At 36.6% G+C, this 20,036-nt stretch overlaps 1 protein-coding gene across 12 annotated transcripts in view; it reads left to right on the forward strand.

The window, feature by feature from the left end:
• The window catches only part of CDC42BPA (CDC42 binding protein kinase alpha), a 192,468-nt gene that overhangs the window by 116,693 nt on the left and 55,739 nt on the right, over positions 1 to 20,036 (forward strand). For 10 of the 12 annotated variants that reach the window (XR_011049125.1, XR_011049123.1, XM_068411711.1 and 7 more), the window contains exons 12-17: positions 252 to 374; positions 5,422 to 5,555; positions 7,190 to 7,432; positions 7,697 to 7,807; positions 13,481 to 13,728; positions 18,697 to 18,802. Coding sequence is in view for 10 of the 12 variants with exons in the window: in XM_068411711.1 (XP_068267812.1) it covers positions 252 to 374; positions 5,422 to 5,555; positions 7,190 to 7,432; positions 7,697 to 7,807; positions 13,481 to 13,728; positions 18,697 to 18,802 (965 nt within the window). In the remaining 2 variants the exon portion in view is untranslated. The remainder of the gene's footprint in view (positions 1 to 251; positions 375 to 5,421; positions 5,556 to 7,189; positions 7,433 to 7,696; positions 7,808 to 13,480; positions 13,729 to 18,696; positions 18,803 to 20,036) is intronic. The other 2 variants (XM_068411745.1, XM_068411789.1) reach the window with 1 other exon arrangement.

Raw genomic sequence — 20,036 nt, forward strand, 5'->3', positions numbered from 1 at the left:
ATAACATGCTAACTTTATTTGCACTCTGCCTTGGTTACTATGGCGTAAAGATTTCATTCTAAAAACACCTAAGAACTCAGCTTGTCCAGCTAACAATTACTGAAAAATTGGCACATAGTTGTTGAAAATTATAAATTGTAGAATCCTCAGTGGAAAGTCTTTTGGCATGTCTTAATTTATCAATAATATCTTTTTGACCTCCTCAGATGTCAAGTGTGTAATTTGTCCTTCTCTCTTCCATCTTTTTCTAGAGTCCACCCAGACAGTTCAGGCTCTGCAGTATTCAACAGTGGATGGCCCAATAACAGCAAGCAAAGATTTAGAAATTAAAAGTTTGAAAGAGGAAATTGAAAAGTTGAAGAAACAGGTAACAGGTATGTCATAAATACTGATGTAAAAACTGTAACAGTAAATATTTTGACAATATTTTTGTCCTAACGTAATGCTAGTTTTACTTTACTTTCTAAAAGAATCTTCCAGTCTATTTTTACTTCTCATTTTACCCTTCACTCCTCATTGATAGCTCAACATTTTCTACAAATTCAGCTTAATATTCAGTACTCCAGTGTGTCTGGTTCCAAGGAGGAAGGAAGATTTCAATGACTTCTGATATCATTATTAGTGGTAAAGTTCCACTAGTTTTAAATTGTGGTGTTGCTAATACATGGATGTGAATCAGGCTCTACCTGAGAATCAGCGGAACCAGTTTCCATAGTACTACCTTTTTGGTTTGTTGTTTGTGTTGTTTTTTGTTTTTTTTTTTTTCTCCCCCCTGCAAGGTGTACTGCAAGAGTGGATGGAGCACTTGTTTGGTTATTTTTGGCAGTATCAAAAGTCACTGCACTCCGTTCAGAAGTCATAGTCATTGTAGCATATCTTAGCATTCCTTGCTTTGTACATCCCTGCACTCTGGTGGGCAGGTGCATAGGTAGTAAACTGGAACGAAGGAAGATGTTGTTTCTTGCTTATGTGAGTAAACGAGGGTGAAGAAGTTAGTCTAGCAGTTTTAATAGTCTTCAAAACATTTGATGGAAGGACTATATGTTATGATTTAAGCATCAGCTGGTATTTTCCATTATCTCATTTTCTGTTGAATTTTCCTTGGAAGGGCCAAATCTGTGAGATGTGATCACAATTGTGATTATAATTTCTTTGAAACCACAGTAGTTTATAGCGTGCTGTTGCTTAGTGCATTGTAACTGGATGTGGAGTAAAAGCTAATTCAAACTGGAGATGTGGTTTTCTGAGTATTTTCTTGGAACAGTACCTTTAGAAAAGTGTGGGTTATGCCGGAGGTGGGCTGTGTGCATGAAGCTACAGTGATACTGAATTTTCCAAGTGGCAGGGAGTAGTGAAAGATGTTTTCCATGAGAGAGGACACTATGGGCTATAAGGCTGCGTCCTGGGCTCTCTCTTGACTTTAATTCACTCAATTAAACAAGGAAAGAACTATCTAGATACAGAGAATTTGATCAACTTATGATCTGGTAAATCAACACAAGGTGGGCAATAGGAGCGTACGAGAAAAGGGAGATGAGAGGAGGAAGAACCATCTCTCAGCTCTGCTGTCAATGAGCTATCATTCCTTACAAAACTGAACATTTATTTGCTTTCTATGTAATTCCTTTGCTCCTGAGAGTTCATGAAGATTTTATGATAACTAACAATTTGGCTATCAAGTTTCTCAGTACTTGAAGTTTGAAAAGTGTTTTTGAAATCTGTGCAGATAAAGAGCTGGATTTCTTTTAATTAATGTCATACTGCCTTTCTTCAGAACTCCCAAACTAGCCAAAACAGCAAAGATCTACTTAGCCCAGTATCCTGTGTCTTTACAGAGGCTACTGGAGACATTTAGGGAAAGATTCAAATAAATCCGATATATCCAAATCCATCTTTTTCCAGCCTTACTCTCCCAGATTTTGGCAATTCATGTTTTAGGAACTTCCAGAGGGAGAGCTTCTATTGCTCATTTTGCTCACCATGTTGCATATAGCCGTTAGTGAACCAATTTGCTGTCTGTTTAACTAATGTCTTTTTAGCCTACTTTAAAGGCTAGCTACTAATACTAATATTCAGTGTTCTTGATTTGATGCTCTGAATTAAGTTAAAGGGAATTTTCTCTCGCAGTGATTCATAACATAGGACTTCTGCTATCCTGCTCCATAACAGTTTCTTCAAAATAGGATCTTGAGAGCAGAGACATCTTCAAAGAGAAAGAAAGGAAGTACAGCAAGATATTTTTTATTTAGGAAAATTAGTAAGATTGATGGAGACTGTTAGGTATCAGGACTAGAACCATAGAAACAGGGAGGACAAATCTGATTCCTCTCCTCAGTCCAAATAGGAAAATGCCTGTATTTTATGTGAGAGAAAAATCAGACACAGGTAGCAGTAGATGGATCTCTGTTATGTCCGTATCTTACTCGTGGCAAGGGAAAAAAAAAAACAGCAAGAAAGGTTGGCGGAAACTACAAGAAAGATTTATTCTGCTTTGTATTTGTGAAAAGACTTCATTCAGTTCCTGAAAGTGTCAGGAATGCCAGCAGCAACACCCACAGAAAGAATAACTTGAACTTAACTTCCAGACATTTTGGTTGATGTGCTTAGACTCTGCTGCTACATGATGGGTCAGAAGCATGCTATGTATGAACTGCAGACGGCAGTACATAGATTATATGCTGTTAAAATTGTGTAGTCTGAAAAAAGTCTGTTGTACAGTTGGACAGCTGCTCTGGCATGATGCAGCAGTTTTGTATTGTACCATAAGCATTATTTTTGGATGTGAACACAGCTTAACTAGCTCAGGGAGGCTCACTCTGATTTGAGTGATGCCATGTTGGAGCTATGTCAGGACAAAGGTTTTTGTGAAGTTTCTCTCTAGCCAAGTGTCCCTCCACTTGCCGCTGTAATGAGGAAAAAGATAACACGATCAGAAACCTCTGTTCTTCATCAGTCCCCTCGACTCTGGTTTTGGCTCTTTGGGACCACTGGAAAGCAGTATCTACAAGAACAGCTTTTGAATGGGACCAGCCCTTCACAGAAGAGCATCAGGATCAGCTTTAAATTACATTATATTCTTGACTACTGAGCTGCAACTTAGATTTTAGTTCGTTGCTGAAAGTATTACTCTCTTCCTTTGGTAATGAGGGAAAAAAAAAAAAAAGGTGTGGGAACATTCCCCAACACAACTGATATCCCTTTTCAGATTTAAAAGAAGTCAGTGTCTGGTGAAGGCAGTTAATATTGAGAAGGTTTTCCCTTAAGTATCTGTTAATAATTTTCTGCTCCCTGCCACATTTATTTGTGTATTTATTCCTAGTACATTATGTGCTTGTGTTTTTTAGGTTGGAAATGAATAACATGATCAAATGAGGAAGATGTAGGGTTGTATAATCCATCCCCAGTTACCACATAACTTTCCCAGTATATACTTCAATGCCTTGTCTGGTCCAGACTATACAGCCATTAGTTAGAAGACACTCATTTTTGTCTTCTGAGTTGTAACTAATACAAGCTAATATGATAAAATTGGGGAAAGAGAATGTTGTATTTTGCTTGATTTCATGGGGGTCTTTTGTGAGATAGATTTGAAAACTAAATTAATGATGGTCATGCCTGAATGTTTCCAAATTTATGGGAGGTTCCAAGTTTTCTGGGTGTCCTTTAAAATATCTGAATTTCCAAATCTAGATCTGATGAATTTTAAGAAGGCTCAGTTCAGGTGCAGAGCTGAACTTTATGCTTTGGGCTCATCTCTTGGGCAATTAAACGTGATGTAATAACATCCTACAGTGAGTGTTTGCATATATTAGCTAAAATGTTAGCAACAACTAGGGTGATTAGATGGAAAATTAACATTTACTACACATATGTCACAACTAGCTTTTGGTTATATTCTTTAACCTGTTTTACTGCCTCTTCTGGAGCTATAAGAGTAAACACCTGCTTAAAAAGGTAATGAAAAATGAACACAAAATTGTGTCAAATTCAGGAGTGTCAGCGGGGGGACCTTAGAAAAATACATTTTTCTTGTCTACCTAGTTTTCCAGGAAATGACAAGCTAGCATATGCTTTCAATTTTTGAGGTCAAAGTTATAATTTTTGTTCACTAAGTTACATAGGAGAAAACTTTGAGGAATCTTTAATATTGCCAAAAATGTAAAGGGCAGTGATGGAAGAAGAAAACAGAGCTGTGGAACAAAGTAGTTCATGCACGGAAGAGAGATTTATCTTGGCTCAGCGGAGCCATATATAAACTTTCTTTTTGCTGGTGACTTCAGAGTAGACTACATAAGAGAGGCAGCTAATAATTTCTGGCTTTGAGCTGCATATCTTATTTAAATGCATTCTTTTAAATTTTTAAACGAGAGTCAATGACTTAAAACAATAGTGAATATTTGTTGGGGTATATGCTAATGGTATTCATTTGCTTATAAAATTCTTGTGTTTCAGAAATTACAGCTCTTAGAAATGTATGTGTTTTTATATTTGATTTCTCCAAGAGCCAGTATCTTAGGGTTGCATTTATGAAAATGTAGTAAAAGGCTCTTATTAAGAGTATGGATGGGTTCCTGTTCTGTGGGTAAATACATGTGTGGTCTGAAGACCTGCCACAACTGAAATCAAAGGCAAAATGTCCAGTGATTCCGTAGAACTTGGAATTAACCTACATTCATATATATCTTGCTTTAAATTCTTGTTTTTAAGTGAAGGACTAGAAGAGGAAAAAAACCACCCACTAGCTAGAAATTTTCAGTTGTCATATTTTATGGATTTCAACTTTTCATGTTGTAGCATTTGAACGTATTTATATGACATTTTTCAACTGTGGTGTAGAGATGTACTATCATTGTGTAACTGACAGTTTTCCTGTATTTATAGTAGTAATAAGGCAGATCACATAAACACAAGTGGATTTCACACTAGAAATAAGTTAAATCATCTGAAGTTAATTTTAAGTGTATCGGCAGGAGAACGCTTGCCAGCTCTTGAGTGACCTGTTCCTTTTACTGTTTCTTTCTGGGGGAATTTGGGGGGGAAAAGGGAGACTGTTTATGATTACAGTGTAATAAAGGTGTATTACATCACAGTGCATAAAAGTCAAACGTATAGGTCATGTTAAAGCATACATTACAGAACTATGTATCGTGCATGATTATTATAATGTGTAAAGACAAGTTGTTGTAGTTTTCTGTGTTGTTTTGCAGCAAGCTGTGACCTTTTACTCTGTTCTGTTAAAAGCAGATAATGGCAGTTGAAACAACCTACTCCCTATTCTAAAACAGATAAGAATTGCATTATTTTGTGATTAAATGGAAACCAGAACAAATACTGAAGGGGCTTCAAGCAGCTAGACTGTGCTATTCTAGAATAATTATTTTTTTTCCCTTAACATATTTAGAAGTCTGCTGCTTTTTCTAGATTCTGGTCAGCTAGAACAGCAACTTGAGGAGGCCAGCACTGCAAGGCGGGAGTTGGATGATGCTTCCAGACAAATAAAGGCTTTTGAGAAACAGGTCAGAACGCTGAAGCAAGAGAGGGAAGATCTTAATAAGGTAAAAGCATTTTGTCAGTAACCCCTAAAGACTACTTTATTTTTGTTCATTTTGCTTGAAATAACTTTCAAGTGTAAAACTGAGCAGACAACAAACGTGTAGCATGACCTACTTTGCTTTCTGCCTCTTTTTTGAAGACAAGGACATTATTTGATGCATTGTATGTATGACTGCTGGGTGGTCCTAGGTGACTGCTTCCAGATAGTGAACAACTGTGTGATCCAAATTGCATGGTGGCTGCAAAGAAAGTTTTATAGTTTCAGATTAAGGTGGTAATGATAGTAGTTAGAAAAGAGTAGAGAAGAATTATTCCCAACAACTAACTTAACCTGAAGTATGTGTGAGATTGTAGCAGGGGAAAAAATGTTAAGAATATGGTATTAAGGCTGTGTCACAGAAGTGTTTCCAGAAGAGAGGTGTGAAAAATTGCCCAAATATGAAGACTGAAAAGTAATCTGAAATAACTGCAGTTAAAGACTGCTGGCTTTTATTTCTTCTCTATCTCCCTGATTCCTTGTTTTCTTATTTGTAACATACTGTCTTTCATGGCTCTTTTTTGTATTCATGGTTAAATCAGCCTGTAATCTGGTGTGAAATACATTAGCCTGTTTCTCATCATGATTATATTGGCCCAGTATTTTAGAGTCCACACTCAATGTTGGTGTTCCAGCTGTATTTAACACTGTTTCTCTTAACCCTTAAGGTTCTTAAAACCTTGAAAGCTGCCAGTTTGTGCAAGAAAGACCATCTCTCTTCTAAAACAACTTGTAGTGATTAGGACCTCTTTTTAACAACCTTAGAAAATGCTTTTAAATTTGTATATATATCAACAGTGCCAAATATTAATTCTTCCTGCCACTCTTCTTTTCATCCTCAGACTCACTTTTCCTTGCTTCTTTGTTCTGCTCTGGTTTGGCTGAACATTATTAAACCATTTAAACTGTTGTGGTCCCTCATCCGTAGTGTAGTAGCACAGATCTAGGACACAGCTTTGGGAAGGTATTGTGCTGTAGAGTTATCACAGCACTAACAGTGTTACTTCATGTGGGTTCTTTTAAAAGAATAATTATCACATATTGCTGTTAATCACTACAGTGTTTTGTTGCCTGAAACTTTCTGTAATATTTGATATTATGGTATAGTGTGTGAAATCATACTCTCACCATTGCACATCAGTTTTCAAAAGCTTCTGAAGTAGAAATGTTCATAGAGCAGAGTTTTCTGTTCAATTAATGCAAAAACTTATTTTGATCATTTAATAGTTGAGATAAGTACTGTTATTTTTATTCATTTAAGTAGTTCTCGAAAAACTATGCTAATGACATTTTTTAATTAAGAAAGCAACGTATTTTTATATTTTAATGCAAGTGCTTGAAAGCCTTTGTGTTTAACCTGTAATGGAGTAAATTCCTAATTGGTTTACGTTTATGCAGTTTTATTAACTTTAGCAGTGTAAAACCTGGCCTCTTTCCTTATTTACAGAGGCATACGATCTGTATCGTAGATGCGTTCATGAAAAGAGATGCGTATGTAGTTTCTGTTCACTCTGAAGAAGGTGTTAGATGCGCATCCAAAGACAGGATTGGCCTTGCAGCTTTCTAGGTTTATTACTTAATTCTTTTTTTAAACTGTAGGAACTGGCAGAGTCTAGTGACAGATTAAAATCCCAAGCCAAAGAGCTGAAAGATGCACACAGCCAGCGGAAATTGGCAATGCAGGAGTTCTCAGAGATGAATGAGCGGCTGACAGACTTGCATTCTCAAAAACAAAAGCTTGCCCGCCAGCTCCGAGATAAGGAGGAAGAAATGGAAGTGGTGATGCAAAAAGTAGAAAGTTTAAGGCAAGAGTTACGCAGAACAGAGAGACTTAAAAAAGAAGTAAGTGGTGAGAAGACTGTTTAGAACCTGTGAAATACTAGTTACATGTAAGGTTTTCTGAAAAAGTAATTTTTTCATGTTATGTGTAAATCTTTTAATTCTTTGATTGTTGTTTCAAACGGTACCAATTTTGTTTTTTAAGAATTTGAAGTGTCCAGTTTAGTGCTGAAGATTTATCTCTTATACTGAAAACCATCAATAGATTTTTTAAAAAAAAAAAAAAAAAAAGAATCCTACCTACTAAAAATGTATGTACTTTTGTAGCTGGAAGTCCAAGCTGAAGCCGCAGCTGCTGAGGCATCCAAAGACAGGAAATTGCGAGAGAGGAGTGAACAGTACTCTAAACAGTTGGAAAGCGAAGTAGAAGGGCTAAAGGTTAGTGTGTTTTGATATTAACACCTGCAAACTTACTAGTCCACTAAGACTTGGATCTGTTTGATTGCTTTCAGATGTAGGACAAAAGGGTATTGTCAGTTTGTCACTTTAGTTGATGCTGAATATTAGTGCAAGCATGCATCGTGTTATTGTCCAGAAACGTGAACATTTGCCTAATGTATTTTTCAGGCCAGTGTGTTCACTGCTCACTGAAGTATTTCTTAATACTTGATGATTTCTTACCAAATTGCTTCCATTATTACTTGGTTTAACTTTACCTGTTAAAAGCTTATTTTAGTGTAGGATTGTTGAGTATTTGAAGATAAACCTGCAGCCTATACAGGTTTCTGTATAGGTGTTTTGTGTACTGTGTTGTTCCTCAGCGTGTAAGTCATAAGAAACATGGTTTCCTCCACAATAGATGTCAACTGATGTAACTGTAAAGGAAAAGTTTTAGTGTATTCTGCCTCTCAGCCAGAAGTTGAGACATTTTTGCACAAGAACAGCATTGACCGTGAAGACTTTGTTTATATTGATGAGATTGCTCACACATGTATCTGGTTTTAGGAACAGAAATTTAAGTAAGCCAAGAGTGTTAGCTGTTATTTTGTTTTATGATTTAGCATTTTATACGGTGCTCTGAAGAAATTAGACTTTCTCAACAATCGAATGAGAGAATTTTTCATTTCCACATGAGGATTACTGTTCATTTACAGCAAAATCCTCTTCCAAATGTTTCATCCAGTAGGATAATTCTAAACTTCTTGTACAAAATGTCAGATTAGGCCTATTCTGGTATTAATTTACATGAATAACAGGGGTTTTTTAAATTAGAATTCTGTGGGACATTTGTCAACACTAAGTCACTGCACAGAAGATCTAGGTTTTTTTTCCAAATATTCTTTTATTTTACCTTCCTTTGTTAAATGAAAATAAGGAAACCCATTCAGTATGAAGTCTGGATTTGTAAAGTTTCGATTGCTGTGAATTCAGATTGTTATCTGAAAATTAAGATGTACTACTTCTGCTTTCATGAATCTTCACCATCAGCAAGAGTTTGTATGACAGTTTAAGAGGTGAGAGGAATTTATTGGAGATCTATTGAGAATAAATGGTATGCTGATTTAAAACAACAGGGCAAGTTTATCAGGAGAGGAAAGGGGGCTTATAGCTTTCTTAGTAATATTTCACAGTACAGTAAGCACACTTTGGATCATGTGCGGTTGTTGTGATACTGCATTATCCATTCAGTAAAATCTCTGCATGGCTCCTTAGTTAAGTTCAGGAGGCTACTGTAAAGGTCAATATTTAAAGAAAAAAGGAAAGTTTCTCCAAATGAGGAGAATAGAAAAGCCCATAAATGATGGCAGGTTAAGTGTAGACAGGATGTTGAGGGCTAAATAAAGAGAATTTAGAGAGCACTTTGCAAAGGATGTGCAGAGTGATTGTGGGAAGTTCTTCAAATCAAAAGCAGAAAGCCACCTTAGGAAACTCGTGGAGCTTCTTGTTGGCAGGTATGAAAAAGGTTATCTCTGAGTTGATAGGGCTGTGGCAGAAAATGCTCAATGAGTTTTTGGTGTGTCAGACTTCACTGGTGAAGCAGGAGAGATTGCCACACAGAGCATGTTCCTTGCAGCAGGTTGATCAGATGAGCTGCATCAGTCTGAGGATAATGTGCAGGAAGCATTAGAGCCGGCAGGTGAGTCAGATGTGAAGTCACATGGAGCGATGGCCTCACTGGTGAGAAGTGAGAGAGCTACTCACCAAGATGTGCACCCTCTTACTACGGGCAGCGCGCTGTGCCACAGTGACTCTCAACCAGAAGATGCTGGGAACTGCAGAGGAGTAAGACTTCCTTGGGAAAGGGGTAGAGGCTGTAGTAAAGTATAAGGTCGATGAGCTCATGGATGAAGCAGAACCTATTGGGAAGAAAGCAGTGTGCCTTCTGTCCAGCCAAGTCCTGCAACACTGACCTGCTGGGGTCTGTGAAATTGTCAGTAAGTGTGTGGACAAAGGAGATTTTCAAAAAAAACAGGCTCAGTATGAGTCAGCAGTGTGCCCTGGCAGCCAAGAGGGCAAACCACATTCTGGGGTGCATTAAACAGCATCTGACCATCTGTGTGCCAGGAGATGCATTATGTCTCAGTTTCACCATTTGTCCACTTGGAACAGGCATGTGTGAAAACATCTATTTGGATATCACTCTTAAATTTGGGCAGGAAGAAGCTGATGGGAAATTATGTTTAAGGTTTACAAAATCACAAAGGTAGTGGATAAGGTGAATGGAAATGGCTGTTTACCAAACCCTACAGTACTGCAGGTGAGGGGCGGTGATGAAGCAAACAGGACATGCATTCAATACAGTACTTCTTCGCATATTGGAGAGTGAGCTCCTGGAACTTCTTGCCACAGGAGTTTGTGGTTGTGACAGTATCAGCAGGTTCATAAAGGGATTAGACAAATTGATGAACACCGGACCCCCTGACTATGCAGCGAGGTACACTCTAATGGCTTTAGTCCAACAATTGTTGTATTCCAAGGGGAATGGACCTCAAAAAAAAGGCAGGCCTGGATGCTGTCCCCAGACAGCCACTGCTGTAGGGAAGGTACTGGTCTGACCCAGTAAGGCATCTCTCAGCATTGTTCTTCACAGTGAAGCTGAATGCAATACTGGAATGGTAAGAGTAGTGAAAGCGTACTGTATGAGTAAGTGAAGAAGTTAATTACTTGGACCACATGTTGGAGGAAGGTACCAAAAGAAACCAGTTACCATTTGTAATAAATTTCTGGTTCTAATCAAGCTTCCATTAACGTTGAAAAGTAGAGCTATATGTAACAACGGAAGAAGGCGGCTTTCATTTTCATCAGAGCAATATTATAATACCTACAAATCTCTTTCCGTTCTTCACCAGTAGACAGATGTATTTATTGTTAGTTTTTAGGGCATTTCATAGGTGTGCTAGAAGATCTTACACTTTCTGTTTACTTCAGTAAACTTAGTTATAAAGCCTTAGGTGTATATTCAGATAGCCAAAATTCTGTTTCTGGACTGAATTACACGGACAGAAAAGGTGTGTTGGGTGAGTCTTGTTTTGAGCCAACTTCGCAATTTTTTGTGCTAATTTGTACGACTGATTTATTTTTTTTGTTTATTCTTTTGTAAGTTCATTTCAAGCAAATTTAGACTAAATTTTGCATGTTAAATATTCAGGTAGCATATTGAAATTGAAATTCTCAACTCTCTCCTTCCTACCTGAGCAACAGCAAATTATTAAATTGAGAGGAATAATATAGTAATCCACATAAGTGATAATTAATAGGATTGTAATAAGGAAGATTACGTCTTTCTTAGTATGTTGCATTTGGCAAATATATATATCATAAAACTTTTTGCTATTAGCATCACAATCCTAAGTAAGATTCTTCATATTCTTAAGCGAGGTAAATTATTATTACCATGTGCAAAGGGCAAGATACAAGCCTTGAAGCAATACAAAATAGCACTTGTGACAAAAGGCTAATCTCATTAAAGACAAGCCAGAAGTCTTCCAAGATTTTTAATGATGTGTTCATTTAGGATTAGTTTACTCAAATAGTAAGTTTTCCCATGCCACCTGCTCTATTATTGCAGTATTTAGTGGTTGTTGTTCCTTATCCTTCAAGTGCACAACTTGATGTCTGTTAACGTTGCAGTTATGGTATCCATAGTATGTGATATAGACATCAATACATACAGTAATATTTACAACACTGCTGTCAGTTTGGACTCTTTGGCTTCATAACTGCCTAATGAAAGGGCTGCTGTGTGGAGGTTTTTTTGTTTGGGTTTGTTGTGTGTGTCTGTGTGCGTGAGAGGGAAGACTTCCAGTGCAGAGTTATGGCATCTAACTGTTTATGTGCCAGGAGATGCATTATGTCTCAGTTGCACAGTTGCACCATTTGTCCACTTGAAACAGGCACGTATGAAAACATCTATTTGGAATTTGTGCTTACATCAATTCAAAATATATTCTCTGTTTACTATATTACTCTAGTGCCGTAAGCCACTGTACAATACCATCCAGCTCTCTCTTCTGCTGCACTGTCTGTGTTATGGTCTTAACAGTATGTTTTCATTGTGGAAAAAAAATGTGAAATACCTTTAAAACTTTTAACGTTCCTGATAGATTGATGTTGCAAAGCCTAAACTTTTTTATGTGCTCCGTTGCTGTATATGTGTAGGCAATTCAGCATGCTGGGCAGTAACAAACAAGTTCGGTACTTAACTGCCTGTGAGTGAAAGAAAATTCCTATACTTCCTTTCTTTTTTTCTTTTTTTTTTTAAAAAAAATATACCTTTCTCCAAACCATCTCCTGTTAGGCTGGCATCTTCTTCCTCCAGTTTACCATTCTGCATCCTAAGGGCAGGATTTTACTCTTAGATCAAAACAGATGGTCATTTTGATGAGGTAGAGACAACAATGTGGTAGCAGCACATATCTGGCTCATCCAGTTAGGGGGTTTTGCGTGTTCTGCTGACATTAACAGCACGGCCCAGCTTTCTCATAGAATCCGTCATGGTAGAAATTCAGCTCATCTGAATGTTCTACAATGACATTTAGCTCTTAAAGTCTATTCATACATCAGCAAAAGAGAATTACCCAAAGCCATGTTTAATTAAAAGTGACTGAGAGGTTTCTAATATCTCATGGTAAAAATGGAGGTATAATTAACAAAATATCTTCGATCCTTCTAAAGGTGTGAAACAGTCGCCGTAAGGGAGTAGGTTTTCCAGTTACCTGCACTTCTCAAAACACCGTGTTTTTATTAAGCAATTTCCTTTCCTTAGGCTACCTTTAAAACCAGAAAAAACTCCAAACCAAGATATACATGTATTTACGTTAAAAAGTATTTCCATACTTGGATTTCAGTGCATGTCATGCAGCTATCTCATTTTGAACCTGATCTTGCTCCTCCTCTATGTTATGGCAGGACATTGAGTTTAGTGAGTGCAGCATTTGGTGCAAATGTGTATGTATCCTGAAGCAATGTGTAAAGACTATTGAAATGCCAGAAGACCTCCCTAAGAGAGCTATGCAGCTGCGAAAAGTGAAGTAATTACTCTTATTGTTTAAAGCTTGTTTTTCCTATTAATCCTCTATGATGTAAATGGTCAGTTTAAGTAAAATAGGTCAGGTTTCCCTCCTGACTGATACAATCCTTATAGTGTTTCTGTAGCTAGATTTTAGCCTTCAGTTAAGCCCCTGCTTGTCTTAGTATAGCTTTTCCATTAATTATTTGTGCTTTAAAACATATTGACTGTGTATCATAGTCCTTATTCTCCATTCCTGAAAATCACTTGAACTTGTTGCTGTCAACCGTGTGAGCGGGAGCATAAAAATCTTCTAATTCTGTGGTTGCTTTCTGACTGCATGTCAGAATGTGGCCAGAGATGTTTAAAGTGATGGCCAAATTTTCAATGGCTTGGAAACTATTACTGCATTTAAATCATAAAATGATAAAAGAGTACTGTTCAGATTTATGTTCTAACAAGTTTTCAAAAAAATTGAGATAGATGTGTTTAACTCAAGTCTGTAATGGGATATTTTCTAAACATAGACTTATGAATATTGAGTTGTTACTAAGCATCGTTTTCAGCATTCTTGAGTGCTAACTTGGGGCTGTTTATTTTAGCAAAAACAGGTTGGTCGCTCACCTGGGGTAAGCAGTATAGAACACCAGCAAGAGATCACCAAATTAAAGGCAGACCTGGAAAAGAAAAGTGTTTTCTATGAAGAGGAACTATCTAAACGTGAAATGATGCATGCTAATGAAATAAAAAGTCTGAAGAAAGAACTGCGGGATGCAGAGAGCCAGCAGCTTGCCCTCAAGAAGGAGATCATGATTTTGAAAGACAAGTTAGAGAAAACCAGAAGAGAAAAGTGAGTATTGTATGGAATTTACCTTGAAGCTCAAAATCTCTTTGAAGTCTCCTAGTATGTTTCCAAACACCCTACCACTTCCTTAATTGTGGTGCAGACAGGTGCATTTTAGCTGAGCTAATGCCAGAGTTAGAAATAGTCACCTTTAAAAATAGAACAAAAAAATCCACATCCCCGTACTGAAACAGTTAATTTTGCACCAGAATTCTTGCACTGGCTGACCATTCCAAGGTATGTAACTTGAGTTGCAGCTTATGTTACAGTTTAAAATAGGTTTTTGACATTTTTTCTGTTTGATGTTTTCATCTTTTGATGCAAAACTAACGTGTTAGAGATCAACTATTGCTTACATTTCTGCCAGCCCAGGAACAGTCACTTAATGCGGACTAAGGCTAATCCATGCTGGGCTCCATCCAGTGTTAGCATCAGTCATCAGACTACTGTAGGCATAAGCTGCTTTATCTCTTCTGACACGGTAATTTGTCAGAAAACCTGCTTTTTTTCTCTCCCACGTGGTGGAGCTTATAACTGGCCTTGAGAATGTTCCTTGAGGCATTCATCAATAAAAACAAGTTTTTCTGCTGGATAGTATAGTAATGGAAATAGTCATAAATTGCACACATTCATTTTCATTCATAAAAAATTCAGAATGCTTCATAGACGCTAACATAGACGCTTCTTTTTGCTGCTGTAGTAAGATGGCATATTAGAAAAAACATGGAGAATTTCCTGCTGAAAGCTTAGACAAACTGTAGTGAGTCCTTAAATATAAGTAATAGAGAAAGAATTTTTAAAAAAAGCTTATGCAAATATAGATGGAAACACTGCATCTCTATTAAATTGTTTCCAGCAGGGGAAGTAGATCATACAGCCTAGAATGCAGTGGATGAACTGCTTCTTCCTAGAATACGGCTATTCATAGGCCAGACATATTAACACAGTAGTTTGCTGCTTTGTTCTAGGTTGGGAGGTAAAACTTGCATCAGCAGTTTGTTTTCATTGTACCACAACTTAATGGTTTTGCTGACCTATGAGTTAGGAATGCACAAAGGCTATGCTGTCTTGTAATATATTAAGATACTATTATGATACTCCTTTAATGCCATGTCAGTCCAGTAGTGTCTCAGAAGGAGGAATATTCAATAAAGAATCATTAATACCTCTTTCTGCAGGCTAAACTGTTGATAAAGATCATGCCTCCAAACGTTGACCAGACCAAAAACTCCTTAGAGTTTTATCAGAACCATTCTAATGTTGTACAGCTGCAAAAGTTCTAACTAGATGTTCATCTAGTGAAATAACAAACGGTCTAACAATGCTGATGAGCTTCATGCTAGCTGGTTCATAAACCTTCTTTCAATCTAGTTTCTCTCTATAAAAAAAAAAAAGAACTGGATGCAAATCTAAAAGGGGTGCTGACATAACCATGTGTTTGTGTATGTATTTCAAGTGTTGGTATAAGAGAACATTTTAAAGCATGAACAGAAGTGTGTCATGTAACCAGAATCCAACATTTGGCTCTTAATGGGACAGGCTTCAGCATCATACAAAGCCAGGTGTCCAAGCACATGATGAGTGATTAATGAAGAGCTAATCTTAACTGGGTTTTATTAAACAAATCTGCAGAATCTCATGCGAGTATTAGGACTCCACAGAAATGCAGAAGTCTACTGTTCAAGGGGTGCTACAGATTGACTTCTGTAGTAGTTCAGGGATTTAGAAGGGAAGCTTAAATATTAGAACAGAAGAATTGCTGTTGCTGCTCAATTCTCAGTATTTGGTAGTTTTTCTTAAGAGAACATGGATTTTTTTTTTTGTTTTGTTTCTGCTTACACATACTGGCTTTAGCTTTTGTAATCAGGCATGCAAAGCTTTTTGTGAGTCTGCCAGTACAGAGGTGTTCAATATAAGTGTTGAAAAGGAAGCACCTGGAGGCTTTATGCTGAAATAAGTGGAATTATTTCAACAATAGGCTTGGGCGGGTGTGGGCTTGAAGTGTGCGTATACAATTTGGGAAAAAAATTTTAATAGTCTAAAAATAATCTTTAGTGCATATTAAAAAAAAAAAAAGGCTTTGATAAGAGGGTGTGGTTGCATTACTTCATAAGGGCTATAGTATAGAGTGGATTACATAGGTTATTCTAAGCAAGGGTCCATAAGTGCTTGGTCAAAATCTGTGTGTGCTTTTTAATATAACTTGCACGTTGGTGGTTTCTGTTTCGTTTTTTTAAATAGGTATTTTCTCTATGTTTCCTTTAAACTTCGGCTTTCTTACTTCTGCTACTTCAACAGCATACGTCTTCAAGGGAGAGAAACTACCTTTCTGTACAAAATGATTGCCCTTTGCTAAAGTCTGATAAACTACATGCTATTAAAATTGGGAACGTAGGAACACAGTATCAGGCCAGTGATCTGTGTAGCACGATATTCCATTTCTTAGAATTGTCATTATGAAATATTTCAGAAGGAGGTGCAAGAAACTGCGTAAAATAGATCACAAAAATAAATCACAAAAATGTTCTTTTAAGCCTGTCATTTAATGATAGATTTATAAAGCAGAGCACTTTATAAAACAGTGTTTGCTGTTTTTAAATTGTGTGATATAAAGAATCCTGGGGGTTGGTGTTTGTTTCAGGTCTACTTTTCTTGATTTCAAAGCAGTAAGATAAAATATTTCTCCACTTTGTACAGCCGCAATGAAGAGCTGGAGTGACAAAGTGATACCATAAAGGTGTATTTCACATTGCTTGCATGTGATTTGCTACAATTATTTTATTGATAAAAAGAAAGCTGGATCATGTATGATTTCTTAAACTTGAAGAGTCGATACATAGCTAAATTTTAAATGAGAGAAAAAGCTTGATGGGAGAGGAGGATGCCAGGCTTTAAAGCAAATGTGTTATTTTGATCTGCTTGGCTGTCCAAGGTACGCCTATGGAGTCTGTCACAGTTCTGTGGTTTGCTGCATTGATATTTGGGTATGATGGATTATACCGACATTCTCTGTTTAAAATTTATCTTCTTTGTTTCTGTATTATGTTATAGCAATCTGACTTACTGGGGTCGTGACAATCACCAGTTTAATTCAGAATGTAAAATACAGAAAACTACAAATTGGGCTCTTTTACCAATCCAAAGCTTCTGTAATCCACCACCGTTTATGGCTGCTTTGAGCCTTAAAGCCTTAAAAGAACAAATTTTAGCCTTAAAGCCTTGAAAGAACAAATTTTAGACAAATACATAATAAAAAACCCTAAACAAAATCATAAAAGCTAAATAAAAGAGACAAATTAATTAAAAATTAGTTCGGTCTACTGTCTGAGAAGTCAGCTTTGAATCTATGCCTTGCAAACAGAAGCAGGACCTGTTATTAATTCCCCTGACAGCCAGTGCTTTAATCTCTTCCTGCCTTTTCCCTGGACTGCTCATCATATGCATGGAATCTGTTGATACAGAAAAGGAGCAGTGGTGAATTTCAAACTTGGCATTTAAACAGTAACCATAGTATGTTACTTTGCTAGGATGTAGTGTTATGTTTCAAAGGACGCCTAGCAACATAGAATTTCACCATGAGTCTAACATGCTGTACTAGATTTCAAAGAGTGGTTGAAGCACTAAATGAATTTCAAATTAGGAATAGGAAATTCAAACCAGCGTTGCTCTTAACTGGGTTCGCTATAACCACTGACACTTCTCATCTTTTAAGGATGTTCTCTCAATTTGGCAGAGTTGTTGTAGTTTTGCATCTCAGAAAAAGAGGTGAGGGTGTCATTTCTCTGTGCACAATGTAAAATTCTGATCGGTATCCAGAAAAAAAAATTGTGATGCTCAAGACAAGGTTTCCCCTGGATTTTATTTTTACTGAGTTAACCTTTTACACTGGACACTTTTCCAAACCTTTAAAGGCTGGATTATAGTGGTATTTGCTGAATGGTATTTACTGTATCTGTGGCATTTATAGTATAGTTCCATCAACCTACTGATGAACTTTGTGCCAGTTAACCGAATAATTGGTGAAACAGTAAATACAAAATGTAAATGCAGTGAGTCTCAAAAGAGTGGATGTGGGGTGAGAGTTACACATCTAAAACATTGCCGTACACTTTAAGGAAATTACAGTGTTTTTTGGCCAACAGAGGAACTGCAGCTTCATTTATTTTCAGGTTCTCATATTCATTGTGCAAAGTCAAAGTCAATGTTAAGCGGGATCAACCAGGGGTTCTCCTCTACTGAATGACATCCACAGGAGAAGGGAAGGTTTGGGGGAAACAGCTACTTTGAAACTCTTGCTCGGAAAGAATGGTCCAAACCTGCTCTAGAATCTGGTAATATTAAGAGTGTATAGGTTGTCCATCCACTTTTGGCTGATAGTAAGTATACGGTACCTGAATTAACAGTTCGAATGTGTCTTCTGGCTGTTCTAAATTGTCCAAAGACTAGCCCATATAAGCTTTTCTCATCAGAGACCCAGCCCAGAGTGCTCTAATTTAGATTCTGTATGTTCTGGTTTCATATGTGGTCATTTTTGCCTGTCATTCTGTGTGAAACTTGGAATCACAGAAATGTCTAGGTTAAAATAATGTTTCTGTGAGCTGAGAATTTACCCTGAGTGTCTTAGAATATTGACACACACTTTGGTCTGCAGAATTACAGCTGTTCAATGTTTGAAGGATTCACCTAAATAATAAAATATGTGTAAGTGGATTGATAAACATTAGCTCAGTGGAGCTCTATTAATTCCATACTGAAGGAAAGATCACTGTCTAATGATAAAATTCGACAGACTGTCTTACGGTCCTAAGATGGTAGTATAATACATTACTTGCTTAGTTTTAATAGGCTGTGGTATTACCAAGTAGTACTTTCCTTTCAGCTACTGTGTGCATTGATCTTTTATGTATTTAAGTGAACAGTGTGATGAGTTTTAGAATTGGAAACTTTCTAATTCAACTTCTTTTTATTTCTTAGCCAAAGTGAAAGAGAGGAATTTGAAACAGAATTCAAACAGAAGTATGAACGAGAAAAGATTCTGCTCACAGAGGAAAACAAAAAACTTTCAAATGAACTTGATAAGGTACGTGCTGGTTAGTTGAGTCCTGAGTTTACAGCTATTGTATGCCGTGTACAAATTACACAATACAGAGCTGTATTGGTTATTATTAACTCTTAACTGATAGCAGAAATCAGTATAACACAAAAAGTGGTGATTAATACTTGATTTGAATGGATAGTATCTACATGCATCTGAACTTGAGAATGTGTGCATGTATATATATGCATGTAAATGTATTTATGTGTAGGAATTGAGTTAGATGGTATAACAGTTTGGTGAGATTAATTTTAGACACTATCTTAAGCCAAAAAAAAAAAGAGGTGATTTCATTATATGACCCAAATATAAAAATACATCGTTAATGATGTGATTACTTGGAGTATATTTGCATGTCAATTACTGCAAAATAGCAGAGCCCCTCCCAGCCATTGAGATTAAGTGTTACGTTGGGGTATTAAAAAAGTATAAATGACAAGGCGTATTAATTGAAGTGTGTTGAGCAAGGAATAATTATGTTTCATGCATTTAGATTATCTCTTTATTGTTCATTTTGACAAGTTATTCAAGTTCATTGTGGATTAGCCAAGTCTTGCTAAACTTGCCTATTCTTTTTGTGATGCATTAAATTCTCTAAAAATATGATGAAAGTACAGTGTTCTTCAAAGTAAGCATGTTTGCATGTCAGTGTTCAAATTAAAGTATATTTTCATACCAGTATAAAACGCATACTATATATGCCTATATGTAGGCTTAGTCCACAAACAATAAGAGACTAGTCACTTTGATAATTTTTCTGTTTGGTCTCTCTTGTTTTGTTTTGTTTTGGTTTTGTTTTTTTTTAAATTTGGTTAGCTTTCTATTTTTCTTGTCAAATGACATTTAGTACATAAGCATATTTAAATCATAAGCCCATTTAAATGATAGATGTGGAGTACTCATATTAGGAGTAAAAAGCAGAATAGATTTAAAACTGATATTTTTTTCATCATTTTGATTTGTTAATATATTTCAGTACTAAAAATGCCTTTCACATGAGATTCATTCTCCTAAGCAGACCTTCTTATAAAGCCTATCTGATCACTGATTTGAGTTTGACTTTCTGAATAATTATTTAGCATAATAGAGGTTTAGTTCCCAATACCAACTCAGATTGGCTGTGGCTTTTGTCTTGCAGAATGTGCATGTATGAATGACAGCTATGTGAATGCAAGAGGTTAATTGCTAGGTATAACATATTATACTTACAGATGTGCAT

Source organism: Nyctibius grandis, chromosome 1 (genome assembly GCF_013368605.1).
Source record: "Nyctibius grandis isolate bNycGra1 chromosome 1, bNycGra1.pri, whole genome shotgun sequence".
Taxonomy (NCBI): Eukaryota; Metazoa; Chordata; class Aves; order Nyctibiiformes; family Nyctibiidae; genus Nyctibius; species Nyctibius grandis.